The sequence below is a fragment of the Martes martes genome (genome assembly GCF_963455335.1).
Source record: "Martes martes genome assembly, chromosome: 16".
Taxonomy (NCBI): Eukaryota; Metazoa; Chordata; class Mammalia; order Carnivora; family Mustelidae; genus Martes; species Martes martes.
The window spans coordinates 6,309,065-6,336,324 of NC_137904.1; the positions used below are offsets into that span (position 1 = coordinate 6,309,065).

The 27,260-nt window shown below is 36.7% G+C and overlaps 1 protein-coding gene across 2 annotated transcripts; it reads right to left on the minus strand.

Annotated features, from left to right (window-relative positions):
- LOC308357764 (methyltransferase N6AMT1-like) lies at positions 1 to 27,260 on the minus strand. 2 transcript variants are annotated; one of them, XM_080827515.1, is made up of 6 exons: positions 26,894 to 27,256; positions 25,075 to 25,161; positions 24,265 to 24,355; positions 3,921 to 4,028; positions 2,448 to 2,670; positions 1 to 1,804 (listed from the first exon to the last, which is right to left on the minus strand). In XM_080827515.1, exons 1-4 carry the CDS (start codon positions 26,926 to 26,928, stop codon positions 3,981 to 3,983), a joined length of 261 nt encoding a protein of 86 aa, XP_080683641.1. In that variant the 5' UTR covers positions 26,929 to 27,256; the 3' UTR covers positions 1 to 1,804; positions 2,448 to 2,670; positions 3,921 to 3,980. The 2 variants fall into 2 exon arrangements, with proteins under 2 accessions (XP_080683641.1, XP_080683642.1); XM_080827516.1 differs by lacking the exons at positions 1 to 1,804; positions 2,448 to 2,670; positions 3,921 to 4,028 and adding an exon at positions 8,556 to 8,765 and having other exon boundaries at positions 26,894 to 27,260.

Below are 27,260 nucleotides of genomic sequence, written 5' to 3' on the forward strand. Positions count from 1 at the left end.
AAGTATTTACACCAGTTTATTACTTCTGTTGGTAAGCAGATCTCAGCTGTAACTCTGGATTCTCTCATCTCTCTGGATTTTTAGGGGTGGTTTGTCCTGCAAACTCAGTTCTCTGTTAGATTCTAGAAAAGTCATTGCTTTTCGGTATGGCCAGCCATTTCTTGTTGTAAGGATTAGAGTGACAAGTTCCAGGCTCTTGCTAGTCAGAGCTAAAATGGGAAGTTACAAATGTTTATTTACAGAAAATAGAGGAGTGAGTTATAGTTATTTATAGAATGGAAGACACAAGGAAAGGATTACAAGCGAAATGAAGATTCAGTCAAACGGTAAATTATATTCAATATATGGAATATGAAAGTTATTTCACTCGGCTTTGGAAAAAGTAGATAATAAAAGGGAAAGATATAAATGACCATTCGTGGTCTTAGAAAGCCTGCCTTTTGGCTGTGATCTCAAAATATGTCTGTCTGGGGTGCCCACGGTTTTCTGAGTATTTTAGGCTGGATGGAGGGCGTGGGTGGTGTGGGGTGGAGATTGAGTCACAGGAGTAAGTCTGGAGAAATGGAGATAGAGACCCCTATTTCAAAAGCAGTTGAAAAGAGCTTAAGATTTCCACAGGCTAGCTTCACTCATCGGATAATTCTATAGAAGGTGGGATACACTGAATAAGAAGGATGTGAAAGACTCAACAAAACATCAAAGGGAGGCGGAGAAACCAGAAGGAGGCAGTGACTTCAGCTAATGGTCTGAGGCAAGATTAGGCTCTGTGTAGCCTCCATGAGCGAGGAGCAAAGCTGATATAAACGCTATTAAATGTGTTTAATGTTAAATATGTAAACAGGTTCCCATACAAGAAGGGAGTGGGCAGCGAAAGACAAATAATGATCTCATCTGTATGTAGAATCATGGACCAGAGAATAGAACGGTGGTTACTAGGAGCTTCTGGCTAGGGAAAATGGGGAGATGTTGGTTAGAGGCCATAAAGTTCCAGTTATAAGATGATTAAGTTCTGGGATCTAATGTACACCACGGATGCAGTTACAGTACTGTATACTTAGACGTCTCTAAGAGAGTAGGTCTTAAATGTTCTCACCCCACACCCCCAGCACACACGCACACTCAAGGTAATTATATGTGGTGATATAAGTGTTAATGAACCCCATTGTGGTATTGTTCCTCCATATGTAGTGTATTAAATCAGCATGTTGTTCACCTCAAACTTACACATTATTATATGTCAATTATTTCAATAAAGCTTGGAAAAATATAAATGAAATGGTAAAAAAAAAAAAAGGTTGGGTTAGGATTTGGGGTTGGAAAATTTGCTGTTTATGGAAAATCATCCATTAACTTTTGTTCAAATATATGTTCACCTTTTTTATGTGTGAAATTGATGACTACTACCAATACCTTGTGGCAATATACTCCAAATGTTTGAAGTGATTATATTTTTTGCTAGAAGTATTACCTATTAGATAAATAGCACATTTGGAGCAATGAAGTAATGATGTCTCAGGCAGTGTCACCAAGTCCTGAAGGTCATGTATCTTCAATATATCAAGTAATTGAAAACTGTGGATATCATTTTTACAAAGAAAATTATACACAACATTTTAAATACGATCTAAAAAAGGGCATCTGGTGCACCTGGGTGGCTCAGTGGGTTAAGCCTCTGCTTTCGGCTCGGGTCATGATCTTGGGGTCCTGGGATTGAGTCCCACATCGGGCTCTCTGCTTGGCAGGGAGCCTGCTTCCTCTTCTCTCTCTCTCTGCGCCTGCCTCTCTTCCTACTTGTGATCTTTGTCTGTCAAATAAATAAATAAATAAATCTTTAAAGAGGGGCATCTGGGTGGTTCCATTGGTTAAGGATCTGCCCCTTACTTTCAGCTCAGGTCACGATCTCAGTCAGGGTCCTCAAATTGAGCCCTGTTTAGGGTTCCACACGGAGTGGGGTGTCTGCTTCCCCCCTCTCCCCTTCCCCTTGACTCATGCACCCTTTCCTTTTCCCAATAAATATGATCTGAAGAGATGTATGGACAGCCAGTAGTCCAAGGCACATGAATTTAGATGATTTCATAAGCCAGGCACCTTGGATCCTAGTGCAGGGCACTCAAATTACTGAAGAATTGAGATACTGCAGTATTTCTTTTCAAATGACAAAAAGCATTAATCTTGCTATTTCTAATTTCCCTTCACTCATAGACCTAGGAAGATAGTCATTCTCCTACATCGTTCCAAATGTTTAAATTATGTAATTACTTTCAGAAAGGGCTAACTAGATCAACCACTTGAAAACCAAAGTTATGGTTTTAGAAGGGAAATTTATCTCATTTTTTGAAGAAGTTAGTCCTAGAGTCGTATTCTAGTAATAACTACGTTTTTCCTCCACGGCACACTTCTTTGGACCAGACATGACCCTAACATGTCTGGAAATTTATTCCACTCACCAGGTACGAAGACTGAAACTGGAGCAACTTCCAGCTCTTTTTCTAAAGTCATCTTCTGGGAGCGCCTGGGTGGCTCAGTCATTAAGCGTCTGCCTTCAGCTCAGGTCATGATCTCAGGGTTCTGGGATCGAGCCCCACATCAGGCTCCCTGCTCAGCGGGAAGCCTGGTTCTCCCTCTCTCACTTGCCCTGCTTGTGTTCGCTCTCTCGCTGTGTCTCTCTCTCTGTCAAGTAAATAAATAAGTAAACCTTAAAAAATAAAAATAAAGTCATCATGTGAAGGCACACTAAAAGTCACCTTTAAAAAAGGATGTACCACTCTAAGCATGAATAAACAAGCAGGCTGACCAGCCATAAATACGAGACCCACTGCTTGGTCTTTCAGATCTTCTCCAAATGAGCTGAGGAACAATAGCCAAAGAAATCAAAGTAGAAAAAGTAGATTATGGTCATCACAAAGCTCAACATTAAGAAGTGCAGCAGAACTGCAGACTGATAGAAAAGATCCAAAGGCTGAGAACCCAGGTGTATGAAGGAGAACAGAGCTTCTGTTTTGGACAATAGCATTGGTTTTGCTATGACTAGATGAGACTGAAAGCTCGTCATGATTAGAAATAATTAATGTCAATCATTGCAGTGCCATGCAGAACCTGGTTCTTAATGCATCTTCTGTGGAAAACAACTTTTGCGCATTCACTGTTATTTTTAGCTGCATCATCATCATTTACGTATATAAAAATAAAAATTATATTTTGTATTTTAAAATCTTGTGTATAAACTATATATATAATATATAATTTTCATTGACTTGTTAATTCACTTATTCATCTGGAAGTCAAATTTCTGTTACAGAAACTCAGCTGAGTGCTGAGAACACAGAAATCAAGAAGGCAAGACAAATTAAAGAATTTATAGTTACTCCGTATCTCTTGAAAAACATTCTTGTTTAGTAAATACATGCCTTTCTATATGCTGTGCCCTCTACCTGGAATAACCTCCTGCCTTGTTATCTGAGGACCATCGCTGTCATAGAAAACTCAGGCCATGTGTTGCTACTTTTTAGATGGTTCACCTGCCCATCAGTCTAGCGTCTCTTTCTAATGCCCCGTGATAATCCTCATGGCTACCTCTCTCTGAGCACTTCCCTGTAGTGCACTCACCTGTCCGTTTAACTCACTTGGCTGTAAGCTCCTAAAGGATTATGTCTTATTTCTCTTTTCATGATAGGTGTTCAGTTTACATTATGTGTGTGAATTACTGAATGAATTTATTAATGAATTAATTAATCCTTTGAAGTAGACCTAAAATAAGCAACTATAATACAAATGTTAAGTTCTGTCGTAAAGGAAGTTTAGGGTTTTGTGGATGATGGCTGAAGAAATTAACTGGGTCTACTGATGTGACTAAGTCGATTATGGGTGAGGCAGACAAAAAAATCTCCCTCAGATGATGTGATGCTCAAGCTGAGACTTACCAGTTGATTCAGATATCGGCCGGCAGACAGATGGGAAGAGGCATTACCCCAGATGGCATGTTATCCATAGACAGGAAGGTCTATGAATGCTGTCACGATCAGCAAATTCTAAGTAGGAGAAACAGGATGAAACAGGTATTGGCATATGAAGGAGTAGTTGGGAATGACATTAGATACTAACCCAGGGGCTGCAGCAAAATGGAATTTACGTCCTGCTTATGATATTGCATTTTGTATATTTAGTGATGGAACCATGGCCCAAGAGTAGACCTCCAGCTGACAGAGGAAGAACAGCAAGTAAGTAGATTGGTAAGAAATATTATAAAAGCAAGAGAATGAAATTAGAAAAAAGCATAAAATAGAAGCCAAGGAAAGAAGTGGCCATCAGCACCAAATGCCACAAAACAAAGAGGACAAACATTGAGATGAGTCAAGGAGACGGAGTACTCAATAGGCTGTTGGTGACCCAAGGGAGAACAATGCTTGGGTTATAGAGGGCAGGTGAGGATGCAGTTTCTGCATCGGCGGAAACTATTAAAACCCTTGGATAAAAAAGAAGTTGAGGACAAGCTAGCCAGGGGTGATCTGGCGTTGAGACGGGCTTTTTACTATCAAAAGACTTGAGCATGTTTATAGACTAAAGGGAAGGTGTCAGTGGGAAAAAAAGAGCTGGAAATATAGTAGATGGAGAGGATAATTTATCAAGCAATGCGCTGAAGGAGATGGCATTTAAAGCAAAGTGGGAGAATGATTTTTTGGACAGGAGGGAGGATATGCTTTCCTCTGAGACTAAGATAAAAGGCTAAGACATAGGTGCAAATGTAGAGAAGTGTGTGGGAAGAGAGTTGATAGAGGTTTCCCCTGATAGATTCTCTTTTCTCCATGAAATATGAACCGAGAGTTACAGACGGAGGAGGGTGGAGGCAGAAGTGAGCATTGAACAAGAGGCTTTAGGGATAATGGTGAAGGGCAGAATAGCTTCAGGGGAGGAAAGAAAGAAGGAAGCCTGAGAAAAGGTGAAAAGACGATCGAGCAGCACTGTGGACTCAGCCAAAAAGAAGAATGCTGTGAAGGCACATGGCGTCCCTCCGTGTGGGACTGGGGTTACCTCCAGCAGCAGATGGGAGCCCGAGTTGGGAATAGAGAAGACTTGCATTAGTGCACAGGTGAAAGTTTACAAGGCAGGGGAACAGAAGGAGCAGAGAGCTTGCTGAAAGAAGAGTAATTGATGAAACAAACTGTAGGTAGAAGACCATATGACTTATCCTCCAAACTAGTACACTTGAATATGAAAGACGGCATTATTAATAATCACCTCGGGATGATAGATGTAAACCATAGCACATATAAGGCATTATGTGAAAAACATAACATTAAAAAGAGGCGATTCAGGAAAACAATTATACTGATAGTGTAGATACAATGGCATGGCCATAAGCCAGGCGTGAAGAATTAGAAAAATAAGTGATTCAGGAATACTGGCCTCACTTCTAGAAAAGGAGCACCTTGAGATATTGACAAGAGGGGATCTGGGAGTGGTTTGCTAGTAGAGCAAATGTGAGAGGGGATCAAGGAATTTTGAGGCAAGAGTGCTTAAATGGGTGTCTGTATAAACACGTAATTTGATGCATTAAGTGTAAGAAAAGGACTCAGTGCCAGGTGCCATGGTCTTCCAAGCTTTCGAGATAGAGATTGTGATGGTGGTGAATGACAAATATCAGAAAGTGTGATAAGACGCTGGATCAAGAAAAGTAAGGAGTCAGGGACATAGAAGAGAAGTCTGATGGTACCCAACAGGAGAAAAGTCATCTCTATTATCCTCCAGGAGATGCAGGCAGAGATGCCAGCTATAACCATCTGCTAAGCACAGAGAACACAAAGGCACCCAGACGGATACAATCATTCTATCCTCTTATGCTCTTCCTTCCCTACCCTTTGATTCAGTATGGGGGGTGAAAAGGCAGCAGGTACTAAGGGACTAAAGAGGTTAGCTTTAAATACTGCTGAGAAAAAACCATCACGTTCCATCTCCTTTTCCTACCATGGGTTACTCATCTTCTTCAACTGGACTTTTGTTTTGTACACTTGCATCTTGGCTTTTTCTTATCTATAAAATGAAAATGACATTTGAAATTGCTTCATAAGGTTATATAAAGTATGAAATGAATTTATGTATTTCAAACACTTAGAGAGATTTGCATAGCACTAATGGGGGTTAACATTCATCATCATCATGATCATCACCATGCCATTAGAAGTTGAATGTGGAGCCTAAAAGCCTTTCCCTCTCACTAAACTACAATTTGGCATTGGAATTCTGCATGCTACTCACTTAGGGGATTGTATTCGAATGTGCTGTGAAAACTGAAAGTCAACGTAGAAAGGGCTAGAAGAAAGGGCAGCCACAGGAGAATACACATTAGAGGGAAAGAAGCAGAGAAGAGACTGACAAGCACTAGGGGCTCACCCAACTGGAAGGTTTCTTGTTTAAGCGGACACTAATGAAGCTTCTACATAAACGGCTCAGCACAGTGCAAGTGCTTCTGGTCAAAACTTTCACCAGAGTGACATCTGTAACAGCAAAGGTACGGTGTTGTCAACTGTATTATTGTTCCTATTAAAATATCCCTATTCTTCTTGGTAAAGTGATTATATGCTCCTAATTCCACTAACGCTGGGTTTGGTATGTGATACATCTGGTTGAGGACTATGAGCCACTATGATTGGATCACATATGAACACACCCTTTCAGAATCATCACAAGTTTTGCCAATAATCCCACTTTTCCTCTTTGCAACAAAAGTGTCCTTAAGGGAGCTGTTCCTTCTGCATAGAACCCAGAATGAGAAAGCATGAGGATCAGACCAGTAGCAATTGATCCAAACCTGTAGCATGAATGAGAAACATTCTGTTTTGGTAATCTGCTGTGAAGAAATTGCCACCTCCATGACACTGGCTAAAACAGAACTTGTTCTAAGAAGGGAAATGTTAATGTATGAGAAAAGAAACCACATGTCAGAGTTTTCAGGTTTTGGTTTTGGACAAATGGAAAAGCTCTCAACAGAGGATGGAAAAACTAACCCACATTACGTTGTGCAAAATATTTGGTTAACTTATTATTTGTGATCACTTGGAAAACAGAAAATAAATCTTTGGCTTCAGATGATGTTGTGAAACGGAATGCATTATGGTGCCTTGTTTGGTTTCTGTTTTCTTTTCAAATTAATTAACTTCTTTTTAATGTGTCAGAGGTAAATATGCTATAACTCTCTAGAAATGCCATAAGTAAGAATTACTAAGAATTAAATTTTTTAAAACTTCACATAATTAATTTCATTTTTAGCTCATCAAATAAAATTTCTTATTTTCTCCATTATTTTCTTATGAAATAGGGAAGGAAAAAGAATAAATAGAATATATATATTTTAGTATCTAAATTTATAGAACTTAAAATTCCAAAGGAACATGATTTTAAGAAAAATAAATGAGTAAAAGCTGACACCCATTTTGCTCAGGTTGGATTATGCAGGGTTAGAAACAGATGCAAGATCAATATTATCTTATTGAGGTAATAAGACCATAGTTCTTCTTTCTCATATGGACTGTTTTATTTGTAGTTCAAATAAATATTTAAGGTTGATTTACAACTTACTTGTTTTAAATAGATAAAGTATAAAATTAATAAAATACTAGATTTTTTTTAGAAAAATTCTAAACACAAAGGAAGTAAAACCTTTACACATTTACATCACCTTATAAGAATCAATGCTGCTGTTATTATGTATATCCTTCCTATAGTTTTCTATTTTTAACATTTTTTGGAAATTATGATATTTTGAAAAATATTACACACATTTTTTTAAAATTTCTTTCAGCGTAACAGTATTCATTGTTTTTGCACCACACCCAGTGCTCCATGCAATACGTGCCTCCTTAATACCCATCACCTGGCTCTCCCAACCTCCCACCCCCCACCCCTTCAAAACCCTCAGGTTGTTTTTCAGAGTCCATAGTCTCTCATGGTTCCCTCCCCTTCCAATTTCCCTCAACTCCCTTCTCCTCTCCATCTCCCCATGTCCTCCATGTTATTTGTTATGCTCCACAAATAAGTGAAACCATATGATAATTGACTCTCTCTGCTTGACTTATTTCACTCAGCATAATCTCTTCCAGTCCTGTCCATGTTGATACAAAAGTTGGGTATTCATCCTTTCTGATGGAGGCATAATACTCCATAGTGTATATGCACACATTTTTAGGCTGGCTTTCCACTTGGTATTATTTAGGTAATATTTTCTGATGGCATCAATATTTTCCAAATGTTCATTTAAATGACTGTATACGATTTCCAAAATATTTCATGATTTTCAGAACAATTCTATATTGTAGAGTATCTTTATGTCTCAGACCATAGGGAATATCCCTCTGGAAACAAAGACTTACTGTCATCACATTGAACCATGTTTTTCGGCTTCATTTAAATAGATGAACATCTGTGACAATTTTGTGTTGATTAGCATGCTGCTCCAAGATGGGTATGTCCTTCTCCCAGAAGACAGATAAGTTAACACTTATCAATTAACTGTTTTTTTTCTATTAGAGAATATTTTAAAAAAAATTTTTTTTTTTTTTTTTAGAATGCCACATGTAACAAAAGTGTTGAAATTGGATGTCAACTAGGGCTCAAAACATCTGTTCTGAGAGAAGTTGTAATGAAGAGGATCTGACAAATGCCCCTCTATAGGACATGCACTCACTTAACTTACAAAGACTTACAGACAAGTGGATGATAAATCCTGCTTCTGCTCTAGACACATTTGGAAAAGCCAATCTTCATGCAGAGTTCTGGATATAAAGACAAAACAGGCTGAATATTGATAAGAAATTACATATTAAAGAAAAACTTTTTTTTTTTTTACTTTCCCATTTTTGTTTTAGGAACTGCATCTCATTTCCGCTGAAGAAATCAATCATATCATATTTCTGTCTCAATAAATGCCACACTTTACATATTTTTCTTGATGGTATCATGGTACCATTGGATATATTACTATTCAATTTGCTTTTTCACTTAAAGCGTAATGTTATTTTTTAAAAAATATTATAAGTTTATCTCACTCTTTTGAAATGTGCATTGAAGAGAAACAATTACTTTCAGTGATGTCAGAGTAGCTAATACTGCACTTGTACTCCCCTCATGTTAAACTGGACACAACAAATGAAATAAATAACTGTTTTTGGAAATTGCCCAACTGGGACCTCAGAACTACAATGCTTTTCCAAAGGGAAACAAACTATTTAAACCCTGCTATCACTTTAGCTTTCTGCCTGTAATTCTCTCAGGCCCACATTTCAAGAAGGGGAACCCAAGAAGAGCATGATGTTAATATCGAAGAAAGATCAAATTTCAGGAGTGATTGTAAGTTTTGAATAATCATTGTAAAGAAATGAGAGCTACACAGAAAAAGGAGTTTAGATACTCACATAGGGGCCTCTTCTGCCTGCTCTGTTGAATGCTAAGACACTCAAATGTATGGCTTAATTCCATAAGAAAGGTAAAAATTTTTTTAAAAACCACACCACACGTCTATTAGCTAACTAATCCTGAGATCATGCAGAACGGAGAAAGACTTGAGATCCATCAGCCATAGCAAAGAGACTTTACTAAAAAGTAGATCCAAAAGAGAGATACCTGAGTACTTGGGCAAACTAGCACTAGTGGTTGCATTAGATCCAACAAATTGTGCAGAGTTTAAGGGATGTACAAGTAACTTGGCTCAAAACCAACTTCCACACTATTTAGAAAAAGACAACAATATCCACATTGTAAACAACATATTAACATTCTCTGGTATCTTTTTAAAGATTACTAGACAAGCAAAGAAGCAGAAAAAAACTGTCACTATAAAACAAAATCAGTTACAAAATCAGTTTGGTTTACAACAAACCAAAGAATCAAAGACGTAATGAAAACCACACATCATGATCTTAAAAGAGGTGTTATAAATGTGCTCAAGAATATTTTAAAAAAATGAATATGTGAAGGTAAATGAAAGATAAAAAATTGAAAATATACATCTCAAAATACAATGTCTGAAATTAAAAAAAATGGGTGGTATTCAAATCAAATATAAGGGATGCCTGGGTGGCTCACTTGGTTAAGTGTCCAACTCTTGATTTCGGCTCCATTCATGATCTCAGGGTCATGAGACTGAGCTCTGCCTAAGGCTCCATACTCAGCTTGGAGTCAGCTTGCAATTCTCTCTCTATGCCCTTCCTTCCACTACAGCTCCCTCTCTCTCTTTCCCGAAAAAAAAAAAAAAAAAAAAGATAAATAAAATACTTAAAAAAAAAATTAACTCTAACCATGAGAATGAGGGGGGGAAAGCCATTACTGGGAGAAGATATTCGCAAAAGACACACTTGATACACTAAATCAGATCTTCTTTGCCTCACCTGACTCTTGCTTCAGCCACCACTACTGTGGCCATTCTACCTGGACTTCATCCAGTCCACCATCTTGCATTATAACGTAAGAAAGCTTCACCTTATGTCCCTGCTGTTTGCTTCCCCCTACCAGCCCAGGTGCTTTCTTGTTGATATTGCAACTCCTGGTGCCCACACAGGTGTACCTGATGTACATGAGAATTAATGCTCCCTGGAATGAAAACCTAAATTAGGTTTAATTACATCCTATAAGACATGTTCAATGTGGGGCGCCTGGGTGGCTCAGTGGATTAAGCCTCCGCCCCCAGCTCGGGTCATGATCTCAGGGTCCTGGGATTGAGCCCCACATCGGGATCTCTGCTCAGCGGGGAGCCTGCTTCCCCCTCTCTCTCTGCCTCTCTGCCAACTTGTGGTCTCTGTCTGTCAAGTAAATAAATAAAATCTTTGAAAAAAAAAAAGACATGTTCAATGTATAGATTATGTCTGTTTCCTTATAATTCTCTGGACTAGCTAGGGGGAAATCTTGGACATGGCCACCTGAAAAAAATCATTGTCCTTAGAATGTTGAGGGTTTTCTCTTTTGTTTTAATGAAAATTGCTGTGGTAATGAGACCAGTGAGTCTATGTTGTGTGTTTCACCCACATTGGTAGTATATAAAGGTCTCAGGATGGGACATGACATTCAGACTCCAAAAACCTCTACCTGCTTCACTACTGAACTACTGAACCCCAATTTCTAGACACCGTGTGTTACAACTACAACAGAAACTCGTGTAGCTGTTGCAATGGCTGTGGCTATGACTGTGGCTATGGTTCTAGATATGGCTATGGATTTGGCTCTGAATACAGTTCTGGATATCACTGTCTTTGTGGTTATGGATATAGGTCTGGCTATGCCTGTCTGCCTGGCTGTCAGCCATTTTTCTATAGAAGATATTATACTCCTGGGTTAAAGAATTTGACCACAGTGCACCATTTCCTCTAAAGTGATCATTCCAAGATCATTTCTGTTTCAATGTCTTATAATCACATTAGAGCACACTGAAGAAATAGTAGTCAGAACCAGCATCTTCTTAAAAGTCCCATTTGCTATTGATGGGGCTGGCAGGCAGAAAACCTTATTTTGATCATACTCCAAGGATAAACCCTCTATCCTCTTATTCTGTTTTTCTGTGTTGTGACAGTTTCCAAATAACTGTTTTATTGTCCCTAACAAGCTTGTATGCCTTTTATCACTGACATGTTACTGACTTCAGAAATAGGCAGGGCTAATGCTCAGCTGTTTATTTTAATTGTGTATGTCTGGCTTTCATGTTAACAGGCCAATATCCATGTCATATTAATGTTACGTATCTTGAATTTTGTCCCTGAAGAAAAAAGCTTTTTATTGGCTGAGCCTTGTGTTCTTAATTCATTGTACTCAAGGGTTTGTCTTAAATGTTTGTGTTTTGTGATCCTACGTCTACCCATTTCTTTCTTCCCCTATTAATAAACACTTAGCCACTCATCAACACATGCACACATATACACACACATGAACAAAGGCCACAGAAAACCTATTTTGGAAAATGCTAATGATGAAAAGCAAGTTGGAAGAAGAGACACAAGACTCAATAATTGGTGGGGCGCCTGGGTGGCTCAGTGGGTTAAAGCCGCTGCCTTCGGCTCAGGTCATGATCCCAGCGTCCTGGGATCGAGCCCCACGTCGGGCTCTCTGCTCAGCAGGGAGCCTGCTTCCTCCCTTCTCTCTCTGCCTGCCTCTCTGCCTACTTGTGATCTGTCTGTTAAATAAATAAAATCTTTAAAAAAAAATAATTGGTATATAAATGACCTAGAGATTGGCTGGATTTGGATGGTGGCATAGATAATAAAAGGGAATAGATGAGCATCAGGAACTCTCTGAAGGTAGAACCTATAAGATTTCAAACATCAACAATGAAGGAGAAGGAAGAAAAACCTAGAAAAGTTAAGTACTAAAAAAGTGTATATTTCTTCTTAGCACTTAGAATTGTGGGGCATTTAGGGTGGTTTACACAGATAAATATCTGAAAGATTGGTATTGCAAAATTATTGAACTATTATTACAGATGTGCTCTGTGTCTTTCTAGAGACACTGAACTGGCTAAGGTGATGATCATGATGATCATGACATACAAATTTCTTGACATGAGAGTTTTTTTCTAATATCTGACACCATCTGAAACAAGAGTGACTTCTCATTAGGAGCTCTATCACTGGACAGGTCTACACCCAGGCAGGATCAGCCATTGTGACAGTTAATTCAGGATAAAATTATAAATTCAGGAAGAGGGATGGAATTAGATGATCTTACACATCCATTTTCTATCCTCTTCCTACTCTAAAATACTATAAGTTAGGAGTAAATTTGAACTTTGAAGACTGATTATGAAAATAGTGATGCTGATACCTGGAAAATACAAAAAGAAAACCCTTTATGTCACCATATACAAAAGGAGAAGCCAAATATAATATAGTTTGGCTTTACAAATCCTATCTTTATTTGGGATGTAGAAAGACCGTCAGAATGGGAGTCTGACACTCATGTTAAGTAAACTTGACCACTCATGTTAATTAAATTCAGTGTTCCTAATATCCCTTGAAGCCTGAAAGAAACTGCAGACTTAAGCAGAGGAAAGGCCAAAAAACGACAAATGGGTAGATTGCTATTCTTGAAAAAATACAAATCTAAACATTGGAATAAGCTTGTCAATATCTATAAATATATTCTGCTGATATTTTTATTGAGATTGAGTTAGATCTATACATCAATTTTGAGAAGATGGGAATCGTAACAATACTGAGCCTTCCAATTCATGAACATGGTATATCACTGCATATATTTAGGTCTTGTTTGATTTCTTTTGTGGTGAATGATAATGTAATATAGATCAATAATGATTACCTTTGTACTCACAGAGGGCATATTCTAGTAAGATAGACAAAAATTTAAAGAACAACCAGCCATCTAAGTGACTGAATAAAAGTATTAAATTACAGAATTATAAAGTTTTTATAGTGATTAGTAAAATAAATAGTGACTTGCTATAAAAAGTATCATATGGCCTGCCAAAACTCATACAAGAAGAAATAGACAATCTTAATAGGCCTATGTCTATGAAAGAAATTGAGTCAATAATTATCAATCTTCTAAAAGAGAAACACTAGACCCAAATGGGTCACTGGAAAATTCTACAAAACATTTAAAGAATGATATATACCAGTTACCTACAATTACTTCCAGAAGATACAGGGGAAATAGTTGATAACTCATTCTATGGGGCCAGTATTATTACCTTAATATCAAAACCAAATAAATACATTATAAGAAAAGAAAACTACAGATCAACACCTAAATGAACATAGATGCAAAGATTTTCAATGAAATATTAGTTTATGAATCTAGCATTGTATAAAAAGAATTATACCCTATGACCAAGTTGTATTATCTCAATTATGCAAGACAGGTTCAATACTCAAAAATGAATTAATATAACCCATCACACCAACAGCCTAGAGAAGTGAAATCACATGATTATCTCAAAAGATTTAGGAAAAAACATGTGACAAAATCCAATAACCTTTCATTTTTAGTAACCAGGGATAGGGGAGAACTTCCTTGACTTGATAAAGAATGTCTGAAAATATATATGTATATGCAATAAGCAAGAAAAGAAGATTTACACTGATAAGGAAAGAAAAATATGAAAGTGTCTTTTCCACAGATGACATATTTGTTTAGAAATACTGTAGAAAATCTAAACAAAATTATTAAAAAAAAACCCTCCTGGAACTAATTTATAGTAAGCTTGCAGGTTAACATGTGAAAGTCAATTGTTTTTTACAGATCAACAATGAACAAGTGAAATTTGAAATTAAAAATGTAATACCACTGACATTAGCAGTTTATATATATGTACAAAACTCTGATGAAAAAAATCAAGGCACAACTAAATTAAAAGAAGAGATATTCCATGTTCATGGATAAAATGTTGCCATTGTCAAGATGTCAGTTCTTCCCAACTTGATCTACAGATTCAGTGGAACCTCAGACAAGATCCCAGCATGTTCTTTTGTGGATATCAACAAACTGATTATAAAGTTTATATGGAGAGGCAAAAGACCCAGAAGAGCCAACACATTATTGAAGGAAAAGAACAAAGTTAGAGGATGGACACTCTCTAACTTTGAGGCTTACTGTAAAGCTTCATCAAAACAGTGCAGTATTGGTGAAATAATAGACAAATGAAATAGATCAATGAAACAGAATAGAGAGACCATAAATAGGCTCACGTAAGTATAGTCAACTGATGTTTGAGGAAAAAATACAGAGGAAATAGGATGAAGAAAAGATAGTCTTTTCAACAAGTAATAGTGGAACAACCATCAGATGGAAAAAAAAAATCTAGAAACAGACCTTGTACTATTCAAAATAATTAACTTAAAATGGATCATAAAACTAAACATAAAATGCAAGAATATGAAACTTCTAAAATATAACATAGGAGAAACTCTAGACAAACTTCATATGGTCATGATTTAGATATAACACCAAAGGAAAAATCCATGAAAGAATTGATAAGCTGGATTACATTAATATTAAAATTAATATTCAAAATTTTTGTTCTATGAAAGACAATGTCAAGAGAATGAGAGGACAATCTACAAACTGGGAAAACATATGTAAATGACATATCTGATAAAGAACAATTATTCAAAATATACAAAGAATTCTTAAAACTCAGTGATAAGAAAAACAATAACCCAACTAAAGATGGGCCAAAGATCTTATCAAAAACCTCACTAAAGATGACATATAAATGACAAATTGGCATAGGAAAGATGCTTCACATCGTATGTCCTCAGGGAAATGCAAATCACATAACAGTGTGTTACCACTACACACCTATTAGAATGGCCAAAATCTGGAACACTGACAACACCAATGGCTGACAAGGATGTAAGGCAATACACTCATTCATGGCTGGTAGAAATATAAAATGGTACAGCCAGTTGGGGAAGACATTTTGGTGGTTTCTTACAAAGCTAAACATACTTTTACATGATTTAATGTATCCACTTACGTACACACAAAAGGCTGCACAGGGATTTTTACAGCAGCTATATTCATAACTGCCAAAACTTAGAAGCAAACAAGATTTTTTTTAGTGAAAGAATGGGTAAATAAACTGTGGTGCATTTAGACAGTGCAATATTATTCCCTGATACAATGAAATGAGCTCTCCTGCCACTAGAAGACATGGAGGAACCTTAAACACACGTTGCTAAGTGAAAGAAAGCAATCTGAAAAAGTCACATTCTGTACGATCCCAAATATACGACATTCTGAAAAAGGCAAAACTGAACACAGTAAAAATATCACTGGCTGCCAGGAGTTAGTGGTAGCCAAGGGATGGAGGAGTTTGTAACAGTATAATAAAGTCTATATATCATTATACATCTGTCTAAACCCATAGAGTAGACAATACCAAGAGTGCACCCTAGTTGACCCCAATGTAAACTATGGGCTTTGGATGATTATGGCATATCCATGTAGCTTCCTTAATTATAACAAATATTAGAGAGTACTGGTAATGAGGGAGGCAATGTATGTCAGGGGACAGAGAGTATATGGGAAATCTTTATTCACTCCTTTTAAATTTCTATGTGAACTTAAAACTTCTCCAAAAAATTGTCTTAAAAAATCAAGTATTTCTAAGAAAGGATCAGTGAGTTTGAAGATAGAACAATAGCAACAACTAAAACCTAAATACAAAGGAAAAAAAAAACTTAAAAGATGAACAGATGCTTTGTTATCTGTGGTACAGTATTGAGTGATCTGATATACATATACATACACATGTAGAAATGCACACAGTCTGGATACTTCTATATCCAGAGAGGGCTCAGAAGAAGTATTTGAATAATGAATGGATGAAATATTTCTAAAATTGGGGCACCTGGGTGGCTCAGTGGGTTAAACCCTCTGCCTTCGGCTCAGGTCATGATCCCAGGGTCCTGGTCCTGCATCGGGCTCTCTGCTCAGCAGGGAGCCTGCTTCCTCCCTCTCTCTCTGCCTACCTCTCTGCCTACTTGTGATCTCTCTCTGTCAAATAAATAAAAAAAAATTAAAAAAAATATTTCTAAAATTAATTTTTAAGAAAAGATAATTTAAACAAAGACTGAAGAAATCAACAAGCACCAAGTAATAAGAACAAAAAGAAAATGAGGACAGGTATTATCATAATCAATATTTGGGTAAACTGAAATATTTTTTCATTTTTTTAATGATGATTAACCTTAAAGTAAACATAATAAACATGATCAGTGAGTTTATGGCATATATAAAATTAAAATTTATAATAACAAAAGGTGGGAGGAAGGAAGTAAACTGCTATAAGGTCAGTATATATGCATAAAATGGTATAATATAACTTTAGCACAGGGCACCTGGGTGACTCAGTAAGCACCTGTGTTTGGCTCAGGTCATGAATCCAGGATCCTGGGATCCATTCCAGCACTGGGCTCCCTGCTCAGCAGAGAGTCTGCTTCTCCCTCTTCCCGCTCCCCCACCGCTACTTGTACTCATCCTCTCCCTCTCTCGCTCTCTTTCTCTCTCTCTCTCCTCCTCACACATAAAAACAATTAAATAAAATCGTTAAAAAATATATTACTTCCGGCACACTGTGGCAAATTAAGATACATACTGTAATCCTTAGAACAGCCATTAAAATCATAAATATATCAAGTAAATCTATGAAGGAATAAAATGGAACACTAAAAAAGTGCAAAAGAAGGCAAGAAAATAAGGTAAGAACAGGAAATAACAGCCGTAGCAAGCAGAAAACAAATAACAAGATATGGACTCTTGTACAACCATGACAGCAATTACATTAATTGAAATGGTCTTAACATTATCATTAAAAATAAGACCCACATCTATGCTTCAAAAGAAACCCGCAACAAATATACAAATGCGGAGGAGTTAAAAAGAAAAGAATAAATAAATAAATATATACTATGCATGCAAATTAATATATAATAAACACTAGTTTAAGAAAGGTAGAATGGTGATATTAATATCAAAGTAAGCTTCAAAACAAAAAATAATATGAAAACTAAATTCCTCAATTAAACATAAAATCTCTAAAAAGCCTGGCAATAGCATTAAGAATGGGATGAAAGAAAAATGTGTGCTGCTCTCAGTTGAATTTATGTGAAGTGGTATAATATTATTTGAAAAAAAACTGATAAATTAAGATTGTAATATTTGTAGCAACCAATAAATAACAATATATCTAATAAGCCAAAAGAGAAGATAAAATGGAATTAAAAAAATAAAATAAACCAATAAAAAGTAAAATTATGGGGGGAAAGGACAGGTTAGGAAATAGAAACAAATAATGAGATGATATAGAGTTAAATAAAACTGTGTCAAAAGGACATTGAACTTGAAAGTCAAAATAGATTCATTATAAATAAGAATATTTATTTATTGTGGCTTATCCATAATAAACCTACATTAAATGTAAAGACACAGACAGACTAAATAATAATAAAGCTGGAGTGGATATATCATGATCAATCAAGCAAACCTCAGACACTGTGTGTCAGTCACTTGGGAAATGAACAGTTTAGGGGTCAAATTCCTACTGTGTAATAAATATACAATCTAATAAAGGGGAAAGAGTGATACCGATATGTTTTTTGCATTGGAAACTGGAAAGTGGCTCATTAAGAGGAAGAGTGCTCTGCAATCAGCGTGGGAAAGATTCATCTGACTGAGGGGGTTAGATGCACCTTTATGGAGGATGATTACTTTGAAGTGGGCAGGGTTGTGTTTTAGGGGCAGCGAGGAGAAAGGTGTTGAATATAGAGAAAACAGTATGGCAAAAGCAAAAAGCTTGGAGATGAGAGTTTAATTTCTGTGATTACCCTAAGAAATGATGAATAAGCCAGCATTCATATAGAGCAGGATTCCTGAAGGTAAATAGAGAATCAGTTGCTTCCATGATGAATTAGGGCCATGTTGGCAAAGGCCTCAAATGATTATCTAAAATATTTGGTCCTATTTGGCCACTGGTAATTTTCCTTTGAGGCAAGTGACACCCTCAGTGTTACAATCGGTAAAATTGCTCTGACTGCAATATATAGTATAGGCTGTTGGCATGAAGCTTGGGTTCAAATATGCAGGGGAGACACACTAGTGTAGACATTGTGAATAACAAGGTGGGCCTGAGTGAGGCAGTATCAGTATGTTAAAAATTTTGTGACGATTTATCCAAACTTGTAGCTAGTTAATATCTGGGAGGAGGTAGAAGGAAGAATTTAAGATGATGCTATGGTTTTTAGCTTGGAAAGAGGACAGTCAGAAGAGTGCATGGGTCCAGCATGATAATTTGTGTTTTATGTTGTTTGCAATGCTAGTATGAAAACTATAAATCTAACAGTTGGTGGTTGATTTTAGAGCTCAAGGGAATTCTGTGGCAGAGAAAGACATAGGGGACTTCCAGATATAAATGACATTTGATACCCTGGGTATGGAAGAAAAGCAGTAATTAAGAACTCATTCTGTCCTGGTCTGTTTAAAACTTATGCGACAAGCCTAATATCATAAAATATACTTTTTTATGGGCAGGATTTCTTTTGAAACTAACTTCGAATTCCATAAGAATCACCATAAAATGTCAGGTATATAATCCTGTGTATTAAATAGCTCTTGTCCAGTAAACCAACATGTTTACCTCTATCTTTGAGTGAAGACTGACTATTAATATTCAACCTATCAAGATGTGTTTTGAATGAAAGGAAAGAAATTTGCAAAAAGTATTACCTTTCCTGTGTTGCAGGTTAAAGCTCGAGCTACTACTAGAGAAGTGATGGTTAGTTACACCATTGAGGACATAGTTATTGAACTTATAATACAGCTGCCTTCCAATTACCCCTTGGGTTCAATAACCGTGGAGAGTGGGAAGAGAGTAGGTGTGGCTGTTCAGCAGTGGCGGAACTGGATGTGCAGTTAAGCACTTACCTCACGCATCAGGTAAGTTTCTGTGTGTACATTCGGCTTTCCAGATAGCCCTACCAACCTCCTCTTTGAAAGGGCAGTAAGACTTAAAATATATCACTTCTGATTGAGGTTGAGTTACTGTATTTCCTTGGGTCAACACAGATGTATGCCTGAATGACCTGAACCTACTACTTACTGAGCCGTATTAAATATCATATTAAATTAAATTAAATATCATATTAAATCATATTAAATAAAAATTACTGCTTACCATCACCTGGGTAAAATGGTTATTACTGAAATAGGATGAATGTGGTCCGAGTATCATAGTCGAGAGTGAAGTATTATGTGTGAATTATAGATCTCTTGAGTTGAATATGTAGATGCAGTGTCCTACCCAGTTTTGTCTGTCTCTTGGATTTTTCTCCCTAATATTTATTATCTTATAGCCTTGAGACTCAAGGAGTCAGTGAGAACAGATAGCAAAATTCTACCACCTCTTCTTAACCCCTTTCTTAAAATATTCTCTGTGTCTCTCTCTGACATAGTAATCCCAAAGATTGTGTTACTCCTCTGTGAAAGTTGCACACTTTTCCTTTAAAAATGGTTTTAAAATAAGACCTTGTTTATATCTTTTCCAATAGTGGTACTTCTTGGCTTCTGACCCAGACCTCAAGTAGAACAGAAAAGGGAATAATGGAGCATTGTTTTTCCATGTTAGCATCTAGGGCATCAGATTCTTGGTGAAACACTATAATTCAGTGGAATACTTACTCTTCATACTTAGGACTCTTAACACATTTCTTTGAGACTTGTAAATATAAGTGTAAAGTTTGTTACTGTTTATATGCTTAAGAAAAAACTTTCCAGAATAAGACTGAAATTCATATCATTGATTAAAGTTCTATTTATATAGCTTTAACAACTGCAGAGCATCCCTTACAATTTTAGCATAAGGACATTAAAAATTGCATGAGATTCAAAGCCCATTAGCAAAATTATTAACTTAAAATCCTAATGTAAATTGCAAAGTTTAGAATTTATTTTTAACTCTTATTTATCCCATGTTCTAATGTATGTCCATAAGTTTCTGTGGCTTAAATAATGTTATTATTTGATAAGTTTTTGTGGTGTGGATGATTGTTATTATTTGATTGTTATACCATATGTGCCCATTAAGATTCTATTTAATTATAAAATATTTCAAATATACAGAGTAATAATAACAATAATATAAATGCCCTTGTACTCCTCACAAACTATTTTGCCATATTTGCTTCGGATTTTTAAGTAGGCTCCATGCCCCATATGGGCCTTGAACTCACCACCCTGAGATCAAGAGTTGGATGCTCTACTGACTGAGCCACCCAGGTGCTCTGCTTCGGATTTTTAAAGAAATAAAATCTTCCTCTTTTGTACTTCTCCCTGATGCCATCTCCTCTTTCCCTCCCTAGAGCCAACCTACTCCCTCCCAGATGTAATCAAAATGGCTGAAGGAGGTTTAGAGAGGAAAGAGCTTTTACATCATGTGATTCAAAGTTACTTAACACTCAGTCATACCATCTCAATACTGGGCACATCACTGGGCTATTTACACACAGTGTGAAACACTGCCTTACAACTTCCATTTTATCCCGGTTTCTAAAAGCATTTCTGTTTGTCGTCTTAATAGGCCTGTTAACTGGGGTGCCTGGGGGGCTCAGTGGGTTAAAGCCTCTGCCTTCAGCTCAGGTCATGATCCCAGGGTCCTGGGATCGAGCCCCCCTCTCTCTGCCTGCCTCTCTGCCTACTTGTGATCTCTGTCTGTCAAATAAATAAATAAAATCTTTAAAAAAAAATAGGCCTGTTAACTATAAAGTTCAAAGAGAACACATGAATAGTATCTTTGAGGAGGTATTACAGAGGTACCTCTTCTTTCTCTACTCATTTAAAAAGTGAAAAGTAACATTTTTGAGGGAAGTGATTCAGGAATACCTTTGTCTGCAAGTAGGAAGATGACTAGTTATCTGCTGTTCCTTTCGGTCGTGATACTGCAGTATGAGGAAATACATTTGAAATAACCAATTTTCAATTACATAAAGAAATTTTCTCACATTGTTAAAAAAAAAAAAAAAGTCCAGAAGGTAATTTTCCAGAAATGTTGAGAAGGGAAACTAAAAAAGAATTTGCTTTGTAATTGTTTATAATGGCTCTGAGGTGGGGGTGCCTGGGTGGCTCAGTCATTATGCAGCTGCCTTGGACTCAGGTCATGATCCCAGGGTCCTGGGAATGAGCCCCACGTCGGGCTCCCTGCTCAACAGAGAGCCTGCTTCTCCTTCTCCCTCTGCCTGCTGCTCTGCCTACTTGTGCTATCTCTCTGTCAAATAAATAAATAAAATCTTTTAAAAAATGGTTCTGAGTTACTATATATTAATAATCATTTCAGCATGGGTTTTAAATAAAGGAAAAATTGATCTTAAAATACAGAAAATTATGTAGTTTAAAAAGGAAATGGATTTAAATGAGAAAGTCACCGTAGACTGGATATAAGGTCTAATCACACACACTCCTCACCCATCCACATTCAGCTTTTGGGTGGTCTCAGAACATTAGAACAGATCTAAAAATGGGGAAGTAAGCAAAAAAGGCCTCTGACAAGAAGTTTTAAATTCAAATAGCAAAATGTACTTTATTTATACGAGAGGCTCTTATTTAGAACCCCTGAACTCTTAGCTTAAATACAAGTTTAACTAAATCACTTGTTTGGTATTCTAGCAAACAGCACATGGAAAGAGAGAGTGGAAATGCCACTAACAGGTAACAGCAAAATAAGACAACGTAAAGCAAGAGAAAAGAGACAGAGAGGAGAGGAAATGAAAACTCAAAATCACTGCAGGCTCTAGCTACTCAGTATAAGGCAGAAAGCCCTGAGTAATCCTCATCACAGCTAGCACAGAATAGTAACTAATGCTCATTTTAATGACCCTGAATCAATCAAAGATAAAGTTATTATTATTATTATTAGTTTACTTTAGGAATGTAAGGAAAGCCATATGACATATCTGAAAAAAGTCTTTTTTCTAAAACTAAAAAAGAAGCAAAATAAAAGTACTACTTTGTAAACAGGTAAGCTTAGTTATCTAAAACAATGATTTTGATCAAGGCTGTGATAATCTATGCCTAGTGTTCTGAATATTAAACAAACACAGAGTTTTCTAAGTGGATCATAATACCTATGCTAATGCCTCCTTCTTCTTTCTTTCTTTGTCAGCATTCAGAGTCACCATCACCTCGAACCACCAAAAGAGCTGACTGGCATGGACTACCATGAGCCATGTCCTGAAACAGCCATGAGACTTCTAGATTTAGACTCAATGGTCTGGGCTTAAATTCTGTATTTATCACTCTATTAGCTACATGACTTTAAAAAATGAACCTCACCTCAGTTTCTACCTCTGTTAAAAAAAAGATATTCTGAATTTCTTATTTATCTAAAGTTTTATTACTATACCAAAACCATATATTTAACACTAATCATGGACACAATAAAGAAATAAGTTAAAAATTTAAAGGGCAAAACCTTCACAGTGAACCCATGTAAATCACATGAGTACCTTTCTGGATAATCTAGTTTTTAATAGCAGTAACAAGTCCTAATAGGTAAGAATTTCTTACATCTTTGGCTTAATTCCTTCTAAGCTGAAAAATCACTTCTGAGTTTAAAAAAGCAGAAAAGCTAAATACTCTTAACACTAAGAATACACGTCAAGAAGCACGGAAAACATTTTTATTTCTTATCCCTATCTGGTGTTAAGACTTTTTGCTTACAAAAAAGCACTTAAAACAACAACAAATATCCAAAATTACCCAAGTCTTACTAATTAAAATAGTAAAGGAACACTGCGACTGGGAAATAGATGTGTAAGTTAAAATGATGGTTCTGTAATTGTGACATGTTTTTTTACCTGTCAAGGTCTCATTCCCCTCTTTCTTTTGATTTCATCTCCTTGATCTCTAATGGGTAAATTCTCTATCCTCTCATTTTCAATCCATTTAGCTCGGGTAGGGCTTATCCCAATGCAGCTGTCCTGGGTGAGACTATTACTCAAGCCTAAACCCTTTTGGCCACAGTGAGAGATTTTGAGATGGCATATGATCCAAGATGATCCAAGCAATACTCATTCTGGGGCTTGTAAGACTAACTAAATAGAAAGAGTTTCTTTCCATGGAAGGATAAGGGAGATGTTTGCTGAGAAGTGCGAAATAGACATGCACGTATCTTCTTACCAAGAAGAAAAAGACTACCTAGAAATAGAGCCAACAGAGAAGTTCAGAGCTAAGAAAAAGAAGCCTGTTATAGCATTTGAGTTCCTGGAGCCAGCTATGCCTGAAGCCACACACTTTACTTAAGCCAGTTTAAACTGGATTCTCCGTCACTTCTGACCAAAAGATGACTGATCCTTCCAAGACAGTAGAAATTTCCTTTGAATTTTGGACAAGATGAATTACATCAGTTAAAAATTTACTTCGTAGGGGCGCCTGGGTGGCTCAGTGGGTTAAAGCCTCTGCCTTCGGCTCAGGTCATGATCCCAGGGTCCTGGGATCGAGCCCCACATCGGGCTGTCTGCTCCACAGAGAGCCTGCTTCCTCTTCTCTCTCTCTCTCTGCCTGCCTCTCTGCCTACTTGTGATCTCTGTCTGTCAAATAAATAAATAAAATCTTAAAAAATAATAATAAAAAAAAGAATTTACTTCATAAATTATGGGGTATACTATTTAGTGGATTAAAAGTTAATTAATTTATCACTCAAGCTTCTTTGACCTAATCATCTTAACCTTAACTTATTTGAAAAGGAAATTAACTATTATTGGACAAGGATGAATAGCTCACCAAGTCTGTAATTACTGGCTGAATGTGGACTTTGTCACAGTGTGCTGTCTCCAGAGTGCAAGCTGCTGCTTCAGGGTTGGTATCAGTGCACCTAGAAACAGAAGAGAAAGAAAACTGTATTTTACGACCATGAGGCAACCTATTACTGAAAAAATTTTAAATGTTCCACTGCTTTTTTACAAAGCAGATTTAGAAAAAAATGAAAATGCTTTAATAATGGTGAAGGAAAAAGCAATAAATGTTATATTAATGAAAAAGATTGTTATATTGATATAATGTGCAAGAGTAGAAACTACACATACATGCATACACATCTGAAGGAATTAAATTATGAATCTAATGAATACTATGCCACCACAAAAATGAAATTTAAAAGGAATTTTTGAAAAATAGTCATGATACAATATTAAAAACATAGGAAGTGGGGAAAAAAAGAAAGAAACACACTTGGACCATGTGTGGTAGAATTGGAAGTGATTTTTATTTTCTTCTTTAAACTTTCCATATTCTCAAATTTTCTTAAAAATTTAATTTTCAATTTTTTCTGGTAATCAGACTATTTGCCTAAAAAATTTCAAATTTAGAAATACCCTAAAATCATTTTGTTGCTTCTATAATTATGTAGTATGATGGAACGGTTTTGGACATGCAGTTAAAATGTTTAGGGAAGAATAATTTATAATCTGAGTCCTTCCTACACTTAGGTAGACCCTTTCATTTCATTTACAAAAATGATTTCATTCAGGCAGTCATACCCCTAGTGAATTTCTTAGTGGAAGATGTGGATGAATTTGATATACTTATACTTACATGTACAAAGCTTGAGGACCCATCATAGAGGCTAGGAATGCAGACACCACTCCAGACCCTGATCCTACTTCAAGGCATATTTCCACTCTAAAAAAGCAAAATAAAATAAATGAGTATAGTAGGATAAAAATATACATCACAGAAAATGACGCTCAATCTAGTTTTAATGTGTATTTCTCCAGCATCACTCATCTGCAAATACATGGAAATACAAAAGAAATTTATAAACACACTATAAACCACTTTGTGCTCATTTAATACTGTTTAATTACACACTGGGGTGTGTAATTAAAGTCCATAAAATAGATAGCTTCCAATTCATTACCATAAAACATTACATAAAACTATGGAATTAGGTTGAGGGTTGAAAATATTAATATGAAAAACATCACCCCTTCTCACAAGGGTTTAGTAGTTTAGTACTTCCCTAAAATGATAGGGTTAGTTATGATACTATTTATTTATGATGTTTTCTCTATCATCTAAAAGTACATAACATTCACAAATCCATTAGTATATCCTAGAGAAAAAAAATTCCCCCTTTCTCTTAATAGATTTAGAGCAGGAAAAGAAATTCGTTATTTGTACAGCTGTACACTGAACTGAGAAAATCTCACAGAATCTGATCTTACAATATTAGTATAACTTTAAAATGCTTTTGAATAAATTCTTTATTACACTCTATTTTATCCTTCAATTAAATTTACTTCCCTGCCTATAGTCTACATATGCATCAAAAGCACCAGTTTTCTCCATCACAGAAATGGGTTTAATGGGATTTAGGTCTTGCTGGCTACTAGCCTCAAACAACTATCCAAAAATAAACTCTAGCAGCTTCTAACTTTTGGAATCAACCCACATTATCTGACAAAACTTTATTATTCTGTGGGAAGGTCTGTTGAACCTTACCAGGAGGCTTTTATTTGAAAATAACTATCATGCTTTCATAAACAGAATCCCAAGAACAGAAATAATCTGACTTTATAACAAAATCAGCTCCTTTCACAGCATACTTTGCAATGCAATTGGTGCTTGTAAATCTTTCTGAGGCATCTTGAGACTAAAAGACAAATTACAAAAAGAAATATAGGGTTCTACATTCCAGTAAATCCCAAAGTTCCATCATTTACAATGAAAAGCTGGCTTCATAAGCGTTGGGGCATTTTATATATGGAAAAATCTGACCAGGTTTAAGAGAGAGAAACACAATACAGAAATACAGATCTATGAAGCCTGACTGCTATTTTATCTTGAGATAACCAATTTCAAGTCTTGATCTTTAAATAAATCTAATTACTCAAATTCCTCTCATTAAAACAATAACAATACAGGTATTCATTCTTTTAATGTCCTTTAAAATTTATGAGGGGGCACTTCAACAAGTCAGTTTTATTACTTACAAAGTGCTAGGGAAAATTCCACAGGCTGCTAGCTCTGTAGCTATTTAAAATTTTAAGTTAAATGAAAAATTACGCTCTGCAGTCGCACTAGCCACGTTTCAAGGGCTGGGTAGCCACACGCGGCTAACTGGCTTGTTGTTCAGGGCAGAATACGCTGTTCAGTGGGTTTCAAAATACTTCTCCGCGCCATCATCTCACAACCTCACTTCATTTTTGTGCCCCTCCCTTACTATAGGGTGCCTTTATATACTGAGTAAATTAAATGCCACGCAACTTTTAATATTTTATATTAAAATATTAATATATTTCGGAATATTTGGTTTTTGAACGTGTTAGCACATCACTGCTCTCGGGGGCTGTGGAAAAGATACACGCTGGCGTAGTAAGGAGCTGTGGAGCTCCCGAGACCAAAGCAACACCTTGGCAAAAGTAGAGAGATCCCTGGCCCGCTCATTACAGGTATCTAAAGGAAGATCGTCCGTGACGGCGTTCTGGTATCCACGGTCGCCAAGTCTGCGGACACCGCCTCCTCTCGGGGCAGACAGCATCCCCTCTTTCCCGGGCTCTCCCTCGCCGCCGCCTCTCCAGGACGCCCGAGCCCTCTCCGGCGGGGACCCTCGTCCTCCTCGCACCCTGTCAGCTCGGCCGCTGCTGCCTGGAGCGCGTCCAGCAGCAGGAACGTATCCTCCGCGGGCTCGTACACGTTGGTGAAGGCGCCGCGGCCCACGCGCCCAGACAGCGGTGCGGGGAAGCTCGGAGCTGCCATCTTTCTTCCCTCCGTCCCAC

Bases quoted from the DNA above. Each gene is read 5' to 3' on its own strand.
- LOC308357764 (XM_080827515.1), bottom strand. From the start codon at position 26,928: ATGAGCGGGCCAGGGATCTCTCTACTTTTGCCAAG. The intron at 25,162-26,893 runs GTGTTGCTTTGG...TTGCTTTTTTAG, and splicing joins ATCTCTCTACTTTTGCCAAG to AGTGGAAATATGCCTTGAAG. The intron at 4,029-24,264 runs GTGAGCTATTCA...TCTCCTACTTAG, and splicing joins AGCCAGTAATTACAGACTTG to AATTTGCTGATCGTGACAGC.